The 14,667-nt window shown below is 53.6% G+C and overlaps 7 protein-coding genes across 7 annotated transcripts; 4 read left to right on the top strand and 3 right to left on the bottom strand.

Moving 5' to 3' along the window:
• The first annotated feature begins 416 nt into the window (after positions 1-416).
• GUITHDRAFT_152983 (hypothetical protein) lies at positions 417-1,652 on the top strand. The gene is made up of 4 exons (XM_005831443.1): positions 417-531; positions 857-1,257; positions 1,313-1,426; positions 1,478-1,652. Exons 1-4 carry the CDS (start codon positions 435-437, stop codon positions 1,604-1,606), a joined length of 741 nt encoding a protein of 246 aa, XP_005831500.1. The 5' UTR covers positions 417-434; the 3' UTR covers positions 1,607-1,652.
• A 43-nt stretch (positions 1,653-1,695) lies between these two features.
• GUITHDRAFT_139750 (hypothetical protein) lies at positions 1,696-2,073 on the bottom strand (the record flags this gene model as incomplete). Its single annotated transcript, XM_005831442.1, has 1 exon — positions 1,696-2,073. The coding sequence occupies one exon, from the start codon at positions 2,071-2,073 to the stop codon at positions 1,696-1,698; it is 378 nt and encodes a 125-aa protein (XP_005831499.1).
• An 840-nt stretch (positions 2,074-2,913) lies between these two features.
• Positions 2,914-4,827, top strand: GUITHDRAFT_109638 (hypothetical protein; the record flags this gene model as incomplete). Its single annotated transcript, XM_005831441.1, has 11 exons — positions 2,914-3,450; positions 3,499-3,540; positions 3,600-3,731; positions 3,792-3,850; positions 3,964-4,014; positions 4,058-4,113; positions 4,161-4,246; positions 4,292-4,356; positions 4,406-4,493; positions 4,548-4,619; positions 4,666-4,827. The coding sequence occupies 11 exons, from the start codon at positions 2,914-2,916 to the stop codon at positions 4,825-4,827; spliced, it is 1,350 nt and encodes a 449-aa protein (XP_005831498.1).
• Positions 4,828-4,876: 49 nt separating this feature from the next.
• On the bottom strand, positions 4,877-6,413 carry GUITHDRAFT_109637 (hypothetical protein; the record flags this gene model as incomplete). The annotated part of the gene is made up of 9 exons (XM_005831440.1): positions 4,877-4,929; positions 4,978-5,041; positions 5,098-5,146; positions 5,268-5,392; positions 5,443-5,610; positions 5,660-5,758; positions 5,832-5,948; positions 6,069-6,294; positions 6,355-6,413. 9 exons carry the CDS (start codon positions 6,411-6,413, stop codon positions 4,877-4,879), a joined length of 960 nt encoding a protein of 319 aa, XP_005831497.1.
• Positions 6,414-8,305: 1,892 nt separating this feature from the next.
• GUITHDRAFT_139748 (hypothetical protein) lies at positions 8,306-10,346 on the top strand (the record flags this gene model as incomplete). The annotated part of the gene is made up of 6 exons (XM_005831439.1): positions 8,306-8,433; positions 8,481-9,240; positions 9,295-10,050; positions 10,098-10,176; positions 10,231-10,267; positions 10,325-10,346. The coding sequence occupies 6 exons, from the start codon at positions 8,306-8,308 to the stop codon at positions 10,344-10,346; spliced, it is 1,782 nt and encodes a 593-aa protein (XP_005831496.1).
• A 648-nt stretch (positions 10,347-10,994) lies between these two features.
• On the bottom strand, positions 10,995-11,288 carry GUITHDRAFT_72100 (hypothetical protein; the record flags this gene model as incomplete). Its single annotated transcript, XM_005831438.1, has 1 exon — positions 10,995-11,288. A coding segment is annotated over one exon (294 nt), but the record flags the coding sequence as incomplete, so codon positions are not given.
• Positions 11,289-12,237: 949 nt separating this feature from the next.
• GUITHDRAFT_139747 (hypothetical protein) lies at positions 12,238-14,319 on the top strand (the record flags this gene model as incomplete). Its single annotated transcript, XM_005831437.1, has 11 exons — positions 12,238-12,313; positions 12,391-12,458; positions 12,505-12,690; positions 12,739-12,837; positions 12,882-12,926; positions 12,977-13,009; positions 13,283-13,343; positions 13,635-13,692; positions 13,744-13,792; positions 13,931-13,993; positions 14,197-14,319. 11 exons carry the CDS (start codon positions 12,238-12,240, stop codon positions 14,317-14,319), a joined length of 861 nt encoding a protein of 286 aa, XP_005831494.1.
• Between the last annotated feature and the right edge of the window lie 348 nt (positions 14,320-14,667).

Here is a 14,667-nt window from a genome sequence, read left to right as displayed (position 1 = left end):
AATGGGGTTCATATCACCCCTACTTGGACCTTACATTCAGGGGGTATCTTAATTCTCTTTCTACCCCTACCCCTGTTGTATTTTCAGTAACATTCTACCCCTACGTTGTGATTAAAATTGATGGGTGGTACCATGCGTACCCCTACCCCATTGCTACAACCCTTTCCCAAACTTTATCGTTCAATTGTAGCCTCCGATACCCCACCCCTCACCATCAGAGACTCACCCACCCAAACATCTGACTACCCTTCAATGCTGTATTATTGTACCCACCCAGGGTTCTTTACTCGTCTACCCTCATGTATACTGCACCCCTGTCTGTATTTTGAACCCTCGAATTGGCAATACCCTACCCTATCCCATTACAACAACCACACCCCTACCCCTAAATCCTGCAGTCCCTTCCCCACCACCCTATCTCTATCCTCGGCGGCATGGCGTGGGCGGCTGGACAGGCGCTGCGCGAGACCGGGGTGGCGCTGGAGCGACTGGCATGCCGCATGCTCGGAGATCTCACCTACAAGGAACCATGTGAGTAGCGAAAGTTTGTTTCAATGTTCTCCTCCTCCTTGCTCCAGCGCTAGCCTCACCTCGTCAAATTCAGTAGTTGCCTGTTAAAGAACAGTGCCTCTAGATTAGATGTTATGGTAGAAATTGCGATGTTTGTTGAAGGGCAGATTTAGTAGCCAGAGAAATAAGAAAGAACCTGTTTCATATATTTGGTTGCCAGACTTGATAAGTCAAGCGTGTGTATCTGAGCGAACTGTTCTCAGTCATATGGTTTTTGTACCTTGTTGTTTATCAGGCGGAATGGCCCCAGATGGTTCATGTACATGTTTCTGACTTTCGATTTCAGTGTCTTGCCATCGCAATGTCATGCGTATCTTCAGCGATGCCCCGAAGATCAAGGAGGGCTGCTTTGTCGCACCAACCGCTAGCGTCATAGGCAAAGTAACCCTTGGTACAAACAGCAACGTATGGTACAGTGCAGTAGTGAGAGGAGATCGATCGAACATCTCAATCGGCAACAACTGCAACGTGATGGAACGTGCGGTCTTGAACCCTACTTCGGGCGAGATCGCCATCGGGGACAACGTGACTGTTGGAGCCGGCGCAGTCATCCGGGCAGCCAAGATTGGCAGCGGCTGCATGGTCGGAGCGAGCGCGGTGCTTGAAGACTCTGTTGTTGTGGAAGACGGTGCTGCTGTAGGCCCAGGAGCGGTGGTCCCTGCATCCACTGTCGTCCCTGCTGGCCAGGTAGGACTGCTGACACACCTGACAACAACGGAGATTGTGACTGACTCGGGACAAGATCTTCACTTCTGCAGGCCTCCGCGCCCTGAAGGCTGATGAGCTTGCTGCCATCGCAGCTATCTGCGGCAACGTGTCCAAGATGGCACCAGTGCACACTGCCGAGTGCAACAAGGTAACGTGCGATGGCGCGAAGAGGGCGCTAGTTGCTGAATGTGCAATGCAGTCGTTCAAGGACATCGAGAAGGAGAAGGAAGGATACGAGTGGCAGCAGCCGCTCGAAGACGGAGATCCCATGGGTCTTCTCTCCCAAGATCACGAAAAGTCTCTGCAGTGGCAATCCAAGTTCACGTAACGAATTCATCGAATTTCTTGATTGGCACAGTAAAGGCAACGTACAGAAATGTTCATTTATTGCTATTATCCTCATAAGCAAGATTGTCGTTAGTTCGATGAAGCAAGGAGCTTTACGAGATTTTCTGCATCCTCTTCGCTGCTTGTGGCCAAGGTAAACCGAATCTCAGTGACATGGTCATCCTCCCCCGGGGTTTCGCCGGGGTTGAGGAAGCGCGAAGGTTCAGCATCCAACTGACTTTCAAGCAGTTGCTGGACTAGTTTCGGTGTGGAGTACACGATGTCCTCACTGTCTGAGCTCCTGATGGGAGAAGCAGAGGAGACGCTGGCTTCTAGCGTCTTGGTCATCTTTGCAAGCCTACTTTTCAACAGCTGCAGCCTCTCGACCAGTAGGGAAGGATCGGTGGGCGTGTGCTCGAGACTTCCGCTCGAACGCTCCCTCTTGCTGTCAGGAGTGCTGTACTCCATGATCCTATCGGAATGCTACGGGAGCTGATCTTCAACTCGTGAGGTTTGCAGTCGTTTCGCAGATCTGTCATATTTCTGTGTCAGCAGGTTGAAAGCAGGAGAGACAGGAGGCAAAGTTGAAACCAAAAGCAGCACGCTCAAAGTCAACATTCTGCACCCTACTTGCTAATAGACTCGATCAGGAACTCAACACTGTCTATCGAACTGGGTCAGGGACAAGCATCGGTCGAGGCAATTTGTCATGCACTCATGAACAAGGAAAACAATCGTGTCCAGAATTTACAGCTTCTATTCTCTTTTCGACCCTCCTTGTGGTAGTATCCCTGCATGAGTCCTTGTTCATCTCCTCTCACCTCCTTGAGTACCTCGGACTGGCTTACAATGCGCCCTGCTCGCCCTACACCTCCTCATCCGCATCAACGACTCGCCTCCTCACTCCCTCCCATGACTACGTCATCTCCTTCGTCATCCTCGTCTCTCATTCTCCATCTCTCTCCTCCTCTCCTGCTCCATCGTCCTCTCGTTGCTCTCCTCAACTGCTCCTCTTGCGGTCTCCTACACCTCCAACACCCTTCCCCAGCTCCCTCTCCGGGCATGGCGGGGATTCAGGCAGAAAATACGGGGGTACGGTAATTGTTCGCCTCCAGGGGTGGGGTGAATCAGATCCGTAAAGATGGGGTATTCAGCCATGTATTTGTTCAAAACTGTGGGGTAGGGGTATCTAGGTGCCGTGTCATGGTGGGGAGGTTGTCGGGAAGAGCAGTCGGCGGCGTCGGCGGAGGAGGAGGAGGAGGAGGAGGAGGAGGGGGGGGAGGGGGAGGGGGATTCAAGTTGAGGAGGATGAGAGAGGGGATTGGTGTGGGTCTCATCATTGGGTTGATCTGTCTATGGCGCGCTGGTTGGGTCTTGCAGGCTGCGGAGGAAACGCACGAGAAAGAGCTGATGGAGGAGCGAGCGAGGACTCGGAGAGCCGTGGAGAAGAACAAGCTCCTCCTGACAGAGATGTCGAGGATGAACGCGTCTGTGTCGGGAGTGATATCGGGGCTGGACTCAGTCTCTCATGCTGTAGAGAGCGCAAGGCTCCACATGAAGGCCTCGGACAAGGAGAGTGACGCCGAAGTGGCGAGGGAGCAGGCGAGGAGGCTGGAAGAGCAGCTGGTCGAACTCAAGAGGGAGAACGAGCAGATCAAGAAGACCCTCCAGCAGAGTTTGGAGCCTAAAGCAGCTGCGGAGGATCCCGGCGCTGCCAAGAAGAGTTGGCTGACGCTGGGAATCCCGACGGTTCCAAGGAAGGACAATCTTCGGTACCTGGAGGAGACGGTAGATGCGATCGTGGCACAGCTACCGACAGATTCTGATCATCCTCTCTACAAGAAAGTGATACCCTGCTTCTTCTGTCTTCTTCCCTTTGTAACTCGTTTCCAGGTGAAAGTTGTAGTCTTGAACAATCAGCCCGGAAAGCACGAGGTAAACGACTGGTGGGATCGTTTCTAGTGGAAGTTTACTTGTTCGGTCTGTGCCTTCAGGTATTCGATCAAGTGAAAGCGAAAGTGGACAAGAGCCCATACGCTCCATACTTCAAATTTGTAGAGCGAGGAATTCAGATTACCGACAATATCCAGAACCCTGAGTCGGACGCCAACATACCAGGGTCGAAGGTGACAGAGGTGGTGTTGTTCTGGCATGGCATTGACTTGGTTCTTTCCCTTCCATGTCAGGTTCGCCGTCAGACGCGAGCAGTCGTGGCAATGATGAGAGAGAGCATCGGGCTTTCATCGTAATGCACAACTCGCTCGATCATCACTTGTCCATCCCAACTCTCATACGTCACACTGCCTCATTTCTTCGGATCTTCTCAACTCCTTTGATTTCTCACATCCGTATGCTCAGGTACTTCATGTTCATGGAGGACGACTTCATCTTGTGCCCCAACTTCTTCTGGTGAGCCCTCCAACGCGGTGCACCAGCTAATCCATCCTTACAGGTCCGTCGCGTATGTCTTGGGTAAGGCACGCCTCTACAAGCCTCTAGGATGGAGCGGTACACTCTCCTCGGGACCATGCATGTTGTATGTAACGATTCTCCAGGGATCAGGGTCTCCTATGGTCTCTGTGGGATCCTGCTGCACGACTCCGACGTTACCGAAGTTGCCAATTACCTCGAGCAGCACCAGGTCACTCGCTCTCCCTCCCGTCGCTCGTCTCACAGGAAGTGACAGGCAAGGAGACCGCCAGACCATCTGCTGTCTGAGTGGATCGGCGCCGAAACCAAGCAAGCTCAACAGTGTGTCCCTCCTTGCAAGCAAGACTCAAGCTAATCCATGATCGTACAGTTATTTGCAGCAACGGAGAAATCTTGGATACCGCTTCAACATCTTGAATCACATTGGGATTGTTTCCTCTCTCAGGAACGCGATGCAGGTGACCTCTTCCCATTGCGGTAAGTCCTGAAGTCAAAGTGATCGCATTTGCTAGACTGGTTGGCCGGGCTGTTACGACGAGCTCGTCTTCCCCACTGTCTTCGAAGGTGAAGCATGGAACCCAAAGGTCTCGTTTTCTCTTCCTTCCACGCATCTCCTGACACCTCCCAAAGACTTGCAGCGAAGACGATCTATGGCCGTGTGATGTTCAAAAGAAACAGTCGCAGCGTTCTTGGATCCTTTTCAACGTGCGGGGGAAGAGGAATGCAGAGGTTGCCTTGTGGAAATCCCAGGAGCTGAATGCACAGCCCTCTGATCTGCCGGTTCTTGGATGACAGCACTTGTGTCCTCCTCAAACACCTTCTCTCCTAACGAGAGCGCTAGTCACTCGTGTCCGACGGCTGCTATGATCTTGACCAGCAAAGGGCATGTCCTACCTGTCAGCTGTGCGTCAAGACGATCATTTCGTGCACAGCTCTTAAAACCATCGCGAGGGAGCAGGTAGAGCAGACTCAAGGTCGACTTGAAGACTCCGATCCACAAGATCCTCTGCTCAACATCATCAGTTTTTCAAGGAACGTATGCGGAAATGGAGTCAGAAATACCTGGAGGCCCCATGGGAGCCTATGCAGAGACAGGTCCTCTCCGGAGGGTCTTGCAAATGATTTTGTCAGCCAAGCTTATGAGCGTTCAAGAGAACTCCTCAGTCAAATTTCAAAAACTTGACAAGGAATTCTCGTTCAAGTTTCAAAAATTGAAGGTAACAGTCTCTCACATCACGGAGATGCTCTTGTGGTCCAGCACGGCCATCTTCCCAGCATTCCCAACGGCTATCCCAAAGAGACTGACACCCGGTGAAGCCGAAGTCACCGTGATGAAACGCAGCCATTGCCTTGTGGCCTGCACATTCTTGTTAGAAATACAAGGTCGAAGTACAACCGGAAACGGACCTGATCGAACTCTGACATCACTGCAAACAAGGGCTCGGTCTTTGCTGCCACATGCTCCTCTTGTCCCTCGCTGTCTACTCGGATGCTGGGAGAAAACTCGTGGGTGACCAGGACGGTTCCTTGGCGTGTGGCAGCAACGTCGAAGGGGTTGAGGAGGATGCTCTTGAACTGTCATGGACTGTAAGAGACACTTCAATGCTCCCCTCCTCTCTCACACCTGTCCGAATTTTGAGCTTCTCCCTCCGAAGATCGGCCCGATGGACCCGCAGTAGGATCCGTCAGCTGATAGCACAACGATCCGACCCCTCGATGGATTCTGAGAGAGGAGACATCAAAGGCGATGACAGTTAAGGATGCAAGTTCTCCGCCACCTGCCTGCCCGCATCCACCACATAGACCAGGTTCTCCTTGCAGGTTGAGATCCCACGAGGTTCTCCCCAGAGCCTCGTGTCATCGACGCCTCTGGAACCTCCAGCGTTCTGTCCTGCGATGCAGACTCGGACGAACTGCCCGCAGTGATCGAACTCTTGCACGCGCTTGTTCAGCCTCTCTGACACCAAGATCCGCCGGTCGCGCGTCACCTCGTGGGACAAGTAAGAACATGGATCGTGTCAGGGGAAAGATACATGAAGGGCAAAGGGGAAGTGGAGGCATCCTGGTTTGCTGCCGTACTTGCCTATCCTTCGCTCGATCCTCCCATCGACGAGGTCGATGACGACGATCTCGTTGGCTGTGCTGTCTGCCACCAGCAAGTGCTCTCCACCATCCCTCGTCGTTATCGTGTCGACCCCTTTGCCACTCTGTACGCATGGCGATCGCGGATCCTCCTGGTATCCGATCCTAAGGATTTCCCTGCTTCAGCCACAACCCCGCTCCCAATGCACATGTGGTGTGAACCTTCTGACGACGCACCCAAGGGAGGAAAGCTGCTTCACGCCTCTCTCTCCGGTCTCGGTCACCTGTACGCACATGCTGAGCTGAGCTTCTCTTCCTCAGCAGGGCAAGTACATAGACATTGCCCGATCTATCCGTGCAGACGAAGCCTGCATCGTTGATAGGTTCCAACAAGCAAATATCGGTACGTCAGTTTGTGCCTCTCTGCAACCCTTTCACTCTCCATCGCCCTACTGACCTCTTCCTCTCCCTCAGCTTCGCCACCCTCACCCCATCCCTTCCAACTTCTCCTTCCCCTTACCCCTCACCACTCTCCCTTCACCTCTCAATCTCCCCTCCCCTTCCCGTCTCCTCTTTCCTTCTCCTCTCTTCTCTCCATCACTTCCCGTTCCCTTCCCCTTCTCTCTCCGCCTCCTCCCCCTCTTCTTACATGGCCTTCGCAACGCCGTCACCATGAATTGAACCTCTGCATTTACAAAAAAAAACCATTAAACATTCTATAAACCATAAACAGCACACAAAGTGGAGTCGGTTCCGAAGTTCATGGCCAGGAGGACGGTGCCGGCACTGTTTGGAGCCGAATGAGCACTGGCCCATGCAACCGTGGCCTGCGCCGACTGTGACAGGACATGAATGCCGCGCGTGTGCCTTCTTTCGAAGTGAGGATCCTGGCGATTGTGGTTGTTGTCCACCTCCCGGCGTACGGGACTCGGCGCCCGGCGCCGGGCGGCGTGTCAGTCTCCTCTCGCACGTACGGTACTAATTAGGGGATGGGATGGAGTACGGAAAAGCAAAAGATCATGGAAAGACCGTCAGAACGGGCGTGGAAAGCTTCTTGAGAATAGAGTCACTGTCAGAAGCCAGTGACATTGTAACTGGCTGACACTGGTCTGAGTTGGTAGCAGAACTGAGTAGCTCAAGTTCAAGCTGACTCTGTGAGCCGCCACCTCCACCCGGCGGGCCCGGGCCGGGCCCCGCCGCGGCTCCGAGTGTCCACCCCTACCGTGCCACTTTCTTTACTCAAAGTTAAGTTAAAAATCAGGACGAGGACAATCAGGAGAGTCGAGGAGGCTTGACCCTGACACTGTCGCACAGGCCAAACGGCGAGAAGAGAAAAGACAGCGAGAACCAAACCTAATCCTGCCGACTGCTGTCCCCCAAGCTTAACAGATACCTTCACTTAACGGCGCGCAGGACAAGTCCCCCGCGCGGCCATGCCAGCGATGTCGCGGTGGCCGCCGCCGAAGGAATGAGACGCATACCGGGATGCACCCGCGATGATGGCAGCGTAGGACAGGGAGGCCTTGAGCTGACGGAAGATCCTGGACCGAATGCGTTTGCAAGTCGGATCACCTGAAGCCACTTTCACTTTCACAATGCTCACGGTGGCACTTTGAAGTGCCCGGCCTGCCGGATCAGTCATGAGGGTTCACTGAAAAACCTCCGCTACCCACCCCTCCATCACAAGCTTCATATTGATACACCACCCACCCAGCATGAGAAATAGTACGTCTCTTCCTGTTACACCGTACCCTACCCCCCCGGAATGCCTCTAGTCCTGGGCCACCCCTACCCTTGAGTCAGGCCTAGGCTGTCCGGCTTCGGGCGAGGCGAGTCAGGCAGATGATCCCTTTGTGATGCAAGCAGCTGCTCCATACCCTCTCCCTCCCCCTCCCTCCTCTCCCTCCCCCTCGCTCCCTCCCTCTCATTCTCTCTCCTTCTCTCCCTCCCCTCTAACTGTCCCTCCCTCTCCCTCTCTCCCTCCCCCTCCCTCCCTCTCTCCCTCCCTCTCACTCCTTCCCTCCCCCTCCCCCTCCCTCCCTCCCCTTCTCTCCCTCCCCTCTCCCTCTCTTCCCCCCCCTCCACTCTCCGTCCGCTTTCCTCCCTCCTGTTTCCCTCCTTTTTATTGCTCGGTGCTTTAATCTTTACAAATCCCACACATTTTCCTGGGAGCTGAGTCTCTTTACAGATGATGGTAGAACCTGTGAATGCTGTCTGTCCTCCATCGACGCCTCAGACGAATTCCAGCACTTCATCTGTCACGGCTGGCATTGGAATCCTGTTGCATAGGACGAGCAAGGGAACGTTTGTGATCAGGTCCTTCATAATCTACTCGTTCCTCCTTCCTCTTACATGAATTGCAGGGGTGTACAGCCAGGAAGCGTCGCATACTCCTCCGGCAAAGTGAAAGCAGGAGACATTCTCCTCTCCATCGACGGGAAGCCGATACAAGGGAAACCCATCGAGTATGTCTCCAGCATAGTCCAAGGGCCTCCCAGGACTTCAGTGGTTCTCGGGCTTCAGCATGCCTTCGGGAAAGTGCAAGTGCCGCTCGTGCGAGGAAGTGGCGCCGTCAGCTCGGGTCTGCCACACGAGCTATCTGACCTTTCGTCACCAACAAGCCCCAGCTACAAGCCTAGCCCGCGGCTCCTGGCACTTGCTTCACCCAAGATTCACTCTCCAAAAGCGCATGCCGGTGAGGAATCGCCGTCGTCTGGAAAGAAGAGACGAAAGAAGAACGACCAGGAGGAGTCTTGTGCGAGAACTCTGCAAAGCGAGGAAGTGAAGGCAGACCGCATCAATGTCATGTATGCTCTCAAACAAATTAGTCAAGCTTGCGACGGTGAGGTGAAGCCGAGCATGATTCAGTGGCTCACAGAGATCGGATCGCCGACGCAAAAACAAGTCAACGAATGCATCATAGCACTGCAACAAGACTTTCAGCGTCAAGGCGGAGAATTGAAACGGATCGAGCAAAGCTGCGATGTAGAGCAAAGCGAAAAAGCGCACGATACCGACGAATTTGTTGACAAAGGGGAATTGTCAGTCAATACTTGGCGAGCATTGAAGTCGATGCCCCTTGACACAGAGTTTTTGTATCAAGATGTGACAGAATCAGACAAGGTAAGTGGTCTCTTTGCCTTGTAAACGTGAAATTGTAATTTACTTGTTTCTCAGATGATTGCATCCCAAGATAGTTTGCGTGAGAGCTTTCCGAGGTCGGTCAACATATTTCTCAGTGGAATCAAAGCTGAAGATGTTGTCTTCTCTGACGATTCAAGTTCGAAGGAAACAGTTAAATCTTCTCCCAATGTGTGGAAACTCGTCCGAGAGTTGCCGACCATTGATGACCATGACGTCTCCAGCTCCATGATAGCTTCAATCGCGAAAGAAGCTTTTGATTTCCCGTCCTTGCACGTAGAGAGCGAAGAAATGATGAGCGTGAAGCCAAGCGTAGAGGAGGTTTCAGCTGCCAAGGAAGAGGACAATGAAAACGGAACGAGAGACTCACTGGTGACCAAGCAAGGAAGCATGATCGTAGAGCATTTAGGGAATCGTTCAACGGTTACAACGAGCAGCGAAGTTCATGCGCGTGGCAGCGGGCTAGAGAGGCTGCGGTTCTTGGCGGGTCAGCCGCTGGACCATGCAGGGAATGAGGAGGAGAAGCAGGAGCCAGTGAGATCGCCTGAGAGCGACACGATGCAGATGAAGAACCTCTGGACGTCTCTCAAGCAGATTCCTATCATCATGGACGACTACTCTCTCTCCGTCACACCAAAGGACCCCAGCAGCGACAACGGATTCTCTGACTTGTGCGCATCCGTGGACCCTTTCTTTGCTCGTCAGTCCTCGAGCTTAGCTTCCGAGTCCTCCCAGGATTTCGCCTCAATCGATCAAGGGGCTAGCGTAGAGGCGTCTGCAGCAGGGACTGAGGTGACTTGGTGCGACAGTATGAAGCCAACACTGACATGAGGTAGCAGGAGGAAGCGGAGAAGCCGGAGAACATATCCATGGAGCCCTGCGAGGTCTCTGCGATCCCTCCCGTCGCTTCCCCTACCGGTTTGTCTTCTCTTACTTCCTGTGTACGACCCTCTGATTCATTCTTCCTTGTAGATTCCCCAAAAGCTCCGAACACGCCGAAGTCAAACAGGTGGCGTTAGCAAAGAGCGTCTGTGTAAGCGTCTTTGTTTACTGATCCACGATGCAGGAAAGACGGAAAGAAGAAGTAAGAACACCAGCTGTCGTCGTACATCAAAGGATTTGACGTTTTTCTATGATACTCTATGAATTCCCTGGACCTCTTCCAATTCTCTATCGCCTTCTTAGCCTCTTTCCCTGCTGTCGCGGGCTCGTCATTCCTTTCCGGTCTCCATCCAACGTGCGAGCAAGCTGCTTCATGCGCAGAACCTGCACTGCTATCGCTTTCGTCAGGTCGTTGGAACCTGGCTCCACCCGGGAACAGTTCTGCTGGAACTCCAGGAAGGAATCCTGATGAGCAGAGAACTTCATAATCTCCCTCAAGCTGAGTGACATCTCTGTCTTGTGATCCTCGCAGTACCTCTTCACCTGCCCCGACACCCACGTCCTCACGTCGATAAGGTTCGCCTGCCTCTTGCAAACGGCGCAGACGCCGTAACGGATGTTGAGATGCGTGACGTCTCTGTGAAGCCTGCAGAATGCAACTTCACCGTTGAACGGATTGCCGTAGGACGCTCTTCGCTCTATCCCAGACGGTCAGCGAGGGGGCAGACAAGAGGATCATGAGTTACGGCATCCGAAGGGATACTGACAGCGATACAGCTGATTCTTGAGGTCAATTTCATCTTCCTATTCGCGCTCTCCTCGTCAGTGCGGGGGAGACAGTAGGGACAAGATTGTCAAACCTGTCGGTGTAGGGCACAGTGGACGGCAGTTCCCACGTTCGGCAAGCCGTAGGACGGTTGCTTGCTGCAGGAGAAGTTTCCAAAGGCGCACTTTCGGTTTCGAACGTCAACTTGGTGTGAGTAGCGATGTCGAGCACATCGTGTGGGCTCTGATCCCTTGCCGTCTGCATACGATGCCCATCGGACGCACGACGGGTACGTGCAGTGCTTGCCGTGCAGATGCACATGTGAAGAATTCTTGTGAGCTGAGCAGAAAACCGGCCGGTCCTGAAAGATATCGCCGTATGATGCCTGTGCTCCCGTAAGGTGACGACAGCAGCAAAGAGATCAGACCTGGATCGAGCATCCCGGTTGTTGGCAAAGCCTGTGTCTGCTGTCCATGTCGTCCAACCTCCTGTGCTTGTGGCAAGCAACGAGCTTCGTCGATTCCCCGACGGCTCTGGAGAACGTGGCGGGGAGATCACATCCTGCTACCTCGCACAAGAAACGCTTCTTCGCCTGCAGCCTGTCCTCATTCTTTTTCCTTGCCCTCTTCTGTCCTAGCATCCTGTTGGACGGCTCAGATTCTTCTGCAAACAGACAAATCAGCTGAGGAACTTCGCATGGAGGGGAGGACACCTGGACTGAACTTCATGAGGTCACAGCAAGATCGGAAGACTTCGAGCGCGAGGATGTCGACAGATATCACACTCATCACTGCCTGATGCTCTCTCGATGGGGAATCTTGACCCAGAAACATGTCCTCCAGGCAAGTGGGGTACGGGTCCGGACCGTAGCCAACCGCGCCTAGCAGCAGCATCGCGAAAATCAGGAGAACTTCCTGTGACATGTTGGCATTCTCCTTGCTGTCCCAACCAGCGATTGATCGTCATCCTCCTCCTCCTCCTCTGCCATCCTCCTCTCCCGCCGCCGCTGCCCGACACTCTACACCCTCCACCATTCCACCCGGCCCCGGCCGTATCGCTGCCCCCGATACCACAACTCCCGTTACATGTGCGTTACGTCATTTTTTTTTAAAATGACGAGAGAAAATTGCTGCTGCTGGGAGGCAGGTGATGGAGGTGTTGAGGACGAGGACAAGGAGAAAGAAGGAGGAGGAGGAGGAGGAGGAGGAGGAGGAGGAGGAGGGAGGAGGGGAGAATGACGACGATGAGGAGTGATGGCAAGCAAGGACATGTAGCTGAGTTGAAGAAATCATTAGAGGAGTCGCAGAGATCGAGAGTTTTTCACTTGAAACATGTTCACACCGCAGCACAGGTCCTCTCCTTCAACATTTGCCAAGACAGTTCCAAAACCAGAGGGCAATGAGAGCGGTATATTGCCACAGATCCGACGTGGAAGGGGTGGGTAGAATGGTTGAATCATGAGCTCTTTCTTATAGCTTCTGCAGACAAGAAGTTGGCTCAAACTTCGATTCCTGTATCTTCATCACACGAAAAGAGCATCTCTGTCTACCCGGTGAGCCTCCCACGGTCCTCAGGCTCGCTGAAACCCGTCATGGCAGGCGGACACGTTCATGCGCGAAGAGCAGCAGCTTGAGAGCTTGCGATACAGCATCTTTTCTGAGCCATCCAAGTCAGCGACCGAGATGGTTCCTGACTGCATTCAGATCTTCGAGGACGAGGAGAAGAAACTCTACGCGGCCGCAGCTCCCGGGAGCTTGGAGAAGGATCTAGACGAAGATAAGAAGGTAGAGATCGAGTCGTTGAGGGCTGCATGCTAGACTGACAGTTGGCAGACGCTGATGAAGAAGATAAGAGAAGAGCTGCTGCTGTTCAACCCCGAGAAGACCGTAGTGCTGGAGGGCTTGCGCGAGCTGGCTGAAAACTTCAGAACGGTGCAGAGGAGTTGACGATGCTTGTTGTGATGTGAGTTTTTCAGGAGTTGATAATGAAGGAGCGAGAAATACAGACGATGGTAGAGGAGGTGATGATGCGAAGAATCCAAAGGCGACTTGTCTCTGACATCCTGCACAGGCGCAGAGGCTAGAGAGTGAAAGGAAGGTAGAAGTAAGTTTCTTCCGATCAGGTTGGAGGTTGTGGTGGCCAGGTTTCTGCCTTTGACGTTTGAAATGTCAGAGTTGGATGCAAGAGGCCAAGAAATCAAAGCGTTGGAGGCAGAGAAAATGAATCTCATTGCGGTGAGGGTGATGGTGATGGTGATGATGATGATGATGGTGATGAGGAGGAGGAAGAGGAAGAGGAGGAGGAGGAGGAGGAGGAGGTTGGATGGTGTCGGAGGAGGTGGAGGGTATGAAGAGATCTTCTTATGAATCGTTTCAGGTTAATGCCGAGCAGCAGGAGCAGATTAAAGGATTAGAAGTCACAGTCAAGACTGCATCTTGTATTCCCCCTCTCCCCTCCCTCCCTCTCCCCTCCTTCCTCCTCCCTCCCTCCCTCCCTCCCTCCCTCCCTCCCTCCCTCCCTTCCCTCTCTCCCTCCCTCTCCTTCTTCCTCTCTCTCCCTCCCTCCCCCTTCCGCCCGTTCCCTCTCACTTACTCACTCACTCACTCACTCGCCCCCTTCCCGCTCCCTCTCTCTGATGCCTCCCCTCCGCCTTCCACCCTCCGCTTGCCCTCACCCCTTCCCCTTCCTCTCTCACTCTCTTCTCGTTCCATCTGACGTGGTTCGGAAGCCATAGGAAAGACCCCGGAGGAAGCAGCGGCTACGGTCATCCAGCTGACCAAGAGCAGGTGAAGGAGGAGAAGACCTCTCCCCCTGTCAGGAGGGTGACTGTGGGGCAGAGCATCGCTGGAGGCAGCAAAGAAGCACATTACGGAGCTAGAGGAGAAGGTCCGAAAGAGGAAAGGAGGAGGAGGAGGAGGAGGAGGAGGAGGAGGAGGAGGAGGTGGTGGTGGTGGTGGTGGTGGTGGTGGTGGTGGAGGAGGAGGAGGAGGACGCATTGTTGTGGAGTCCCTAAGAGTTGCACAGGTTGTTGAGCTGCAGAATCAGAAGAAACAGGAAGAGCAAATGCTGCGGGAGAAGAAAGCGCAGGTAAGACGAGGAGCGTTCAAGATCAGACAGGGAGAGCAAAGAAGAGGGAGAAGAACAATGGTTTGATGCAACCGGATGGAAGTTGAGAAGGACGAGGACGAGGACGAGAACGAGGGGAGGAGGCAGGGGGGACAGCCATGGGGCACGGGCAGGGAAAAGGCTGGGAGAAGGGAGAGGAATAAGAGGAGCTGAAAGATACTCAGATTGAATCGGAGCTGAATGAGGCGCTTGCACACTTCGGACCGGAGAAATTCAAAGAGATCACAAGGGAGCTGCAGGAAACGATCCACGAGCTGAAGATCACGAAAGAAAACCTCAGGTGGTGATGGAGGAGGACGAGGACAGGGACGAGGACGAGAAGGACGAGGACGAGGACGAGGGGGAAGGGAAAAGATGGAAAGGGGGGAGGCAGGGATTCAGACGTTGTTGGATGGCAAGAATTGTCTTCCTGCCTTCACACAGTTGGATGCAGAGTTTCGAAGATGGCGCAAAAGCAGCAGCACAAGCTTGTCCTGGAATGGAAATCAAGTATTTTCCCCTCTCCTCCTCCTCCTCCTCCTCCTCCTCCTCCTCCTCCTCCTCCTCCTCCTCCTCCTCCCTCTTGCTTGACGCTTCCCGGTCAGGTCGATGATATTCAGCAGAAGCTCATGGAGCAGAATGAGAGCATGAAGGAG

Source organism: Guillardia theta, assembly GCF_000315625.1.
Source record: "Guillardia theta CCMP2712 unplaced genomic scaffold GUITHscaffold_40, whole genome shotgun sequence".
Taxonomy (NCBI): domain Eukaryota; class Cryptophyceae; order Pyrenomonadales; family Geminigeraceae; genus Guillardia; species Guillardia theta.
This window is presented reverse-complemented; position numbering and strand designations above follow the sequence as displayed.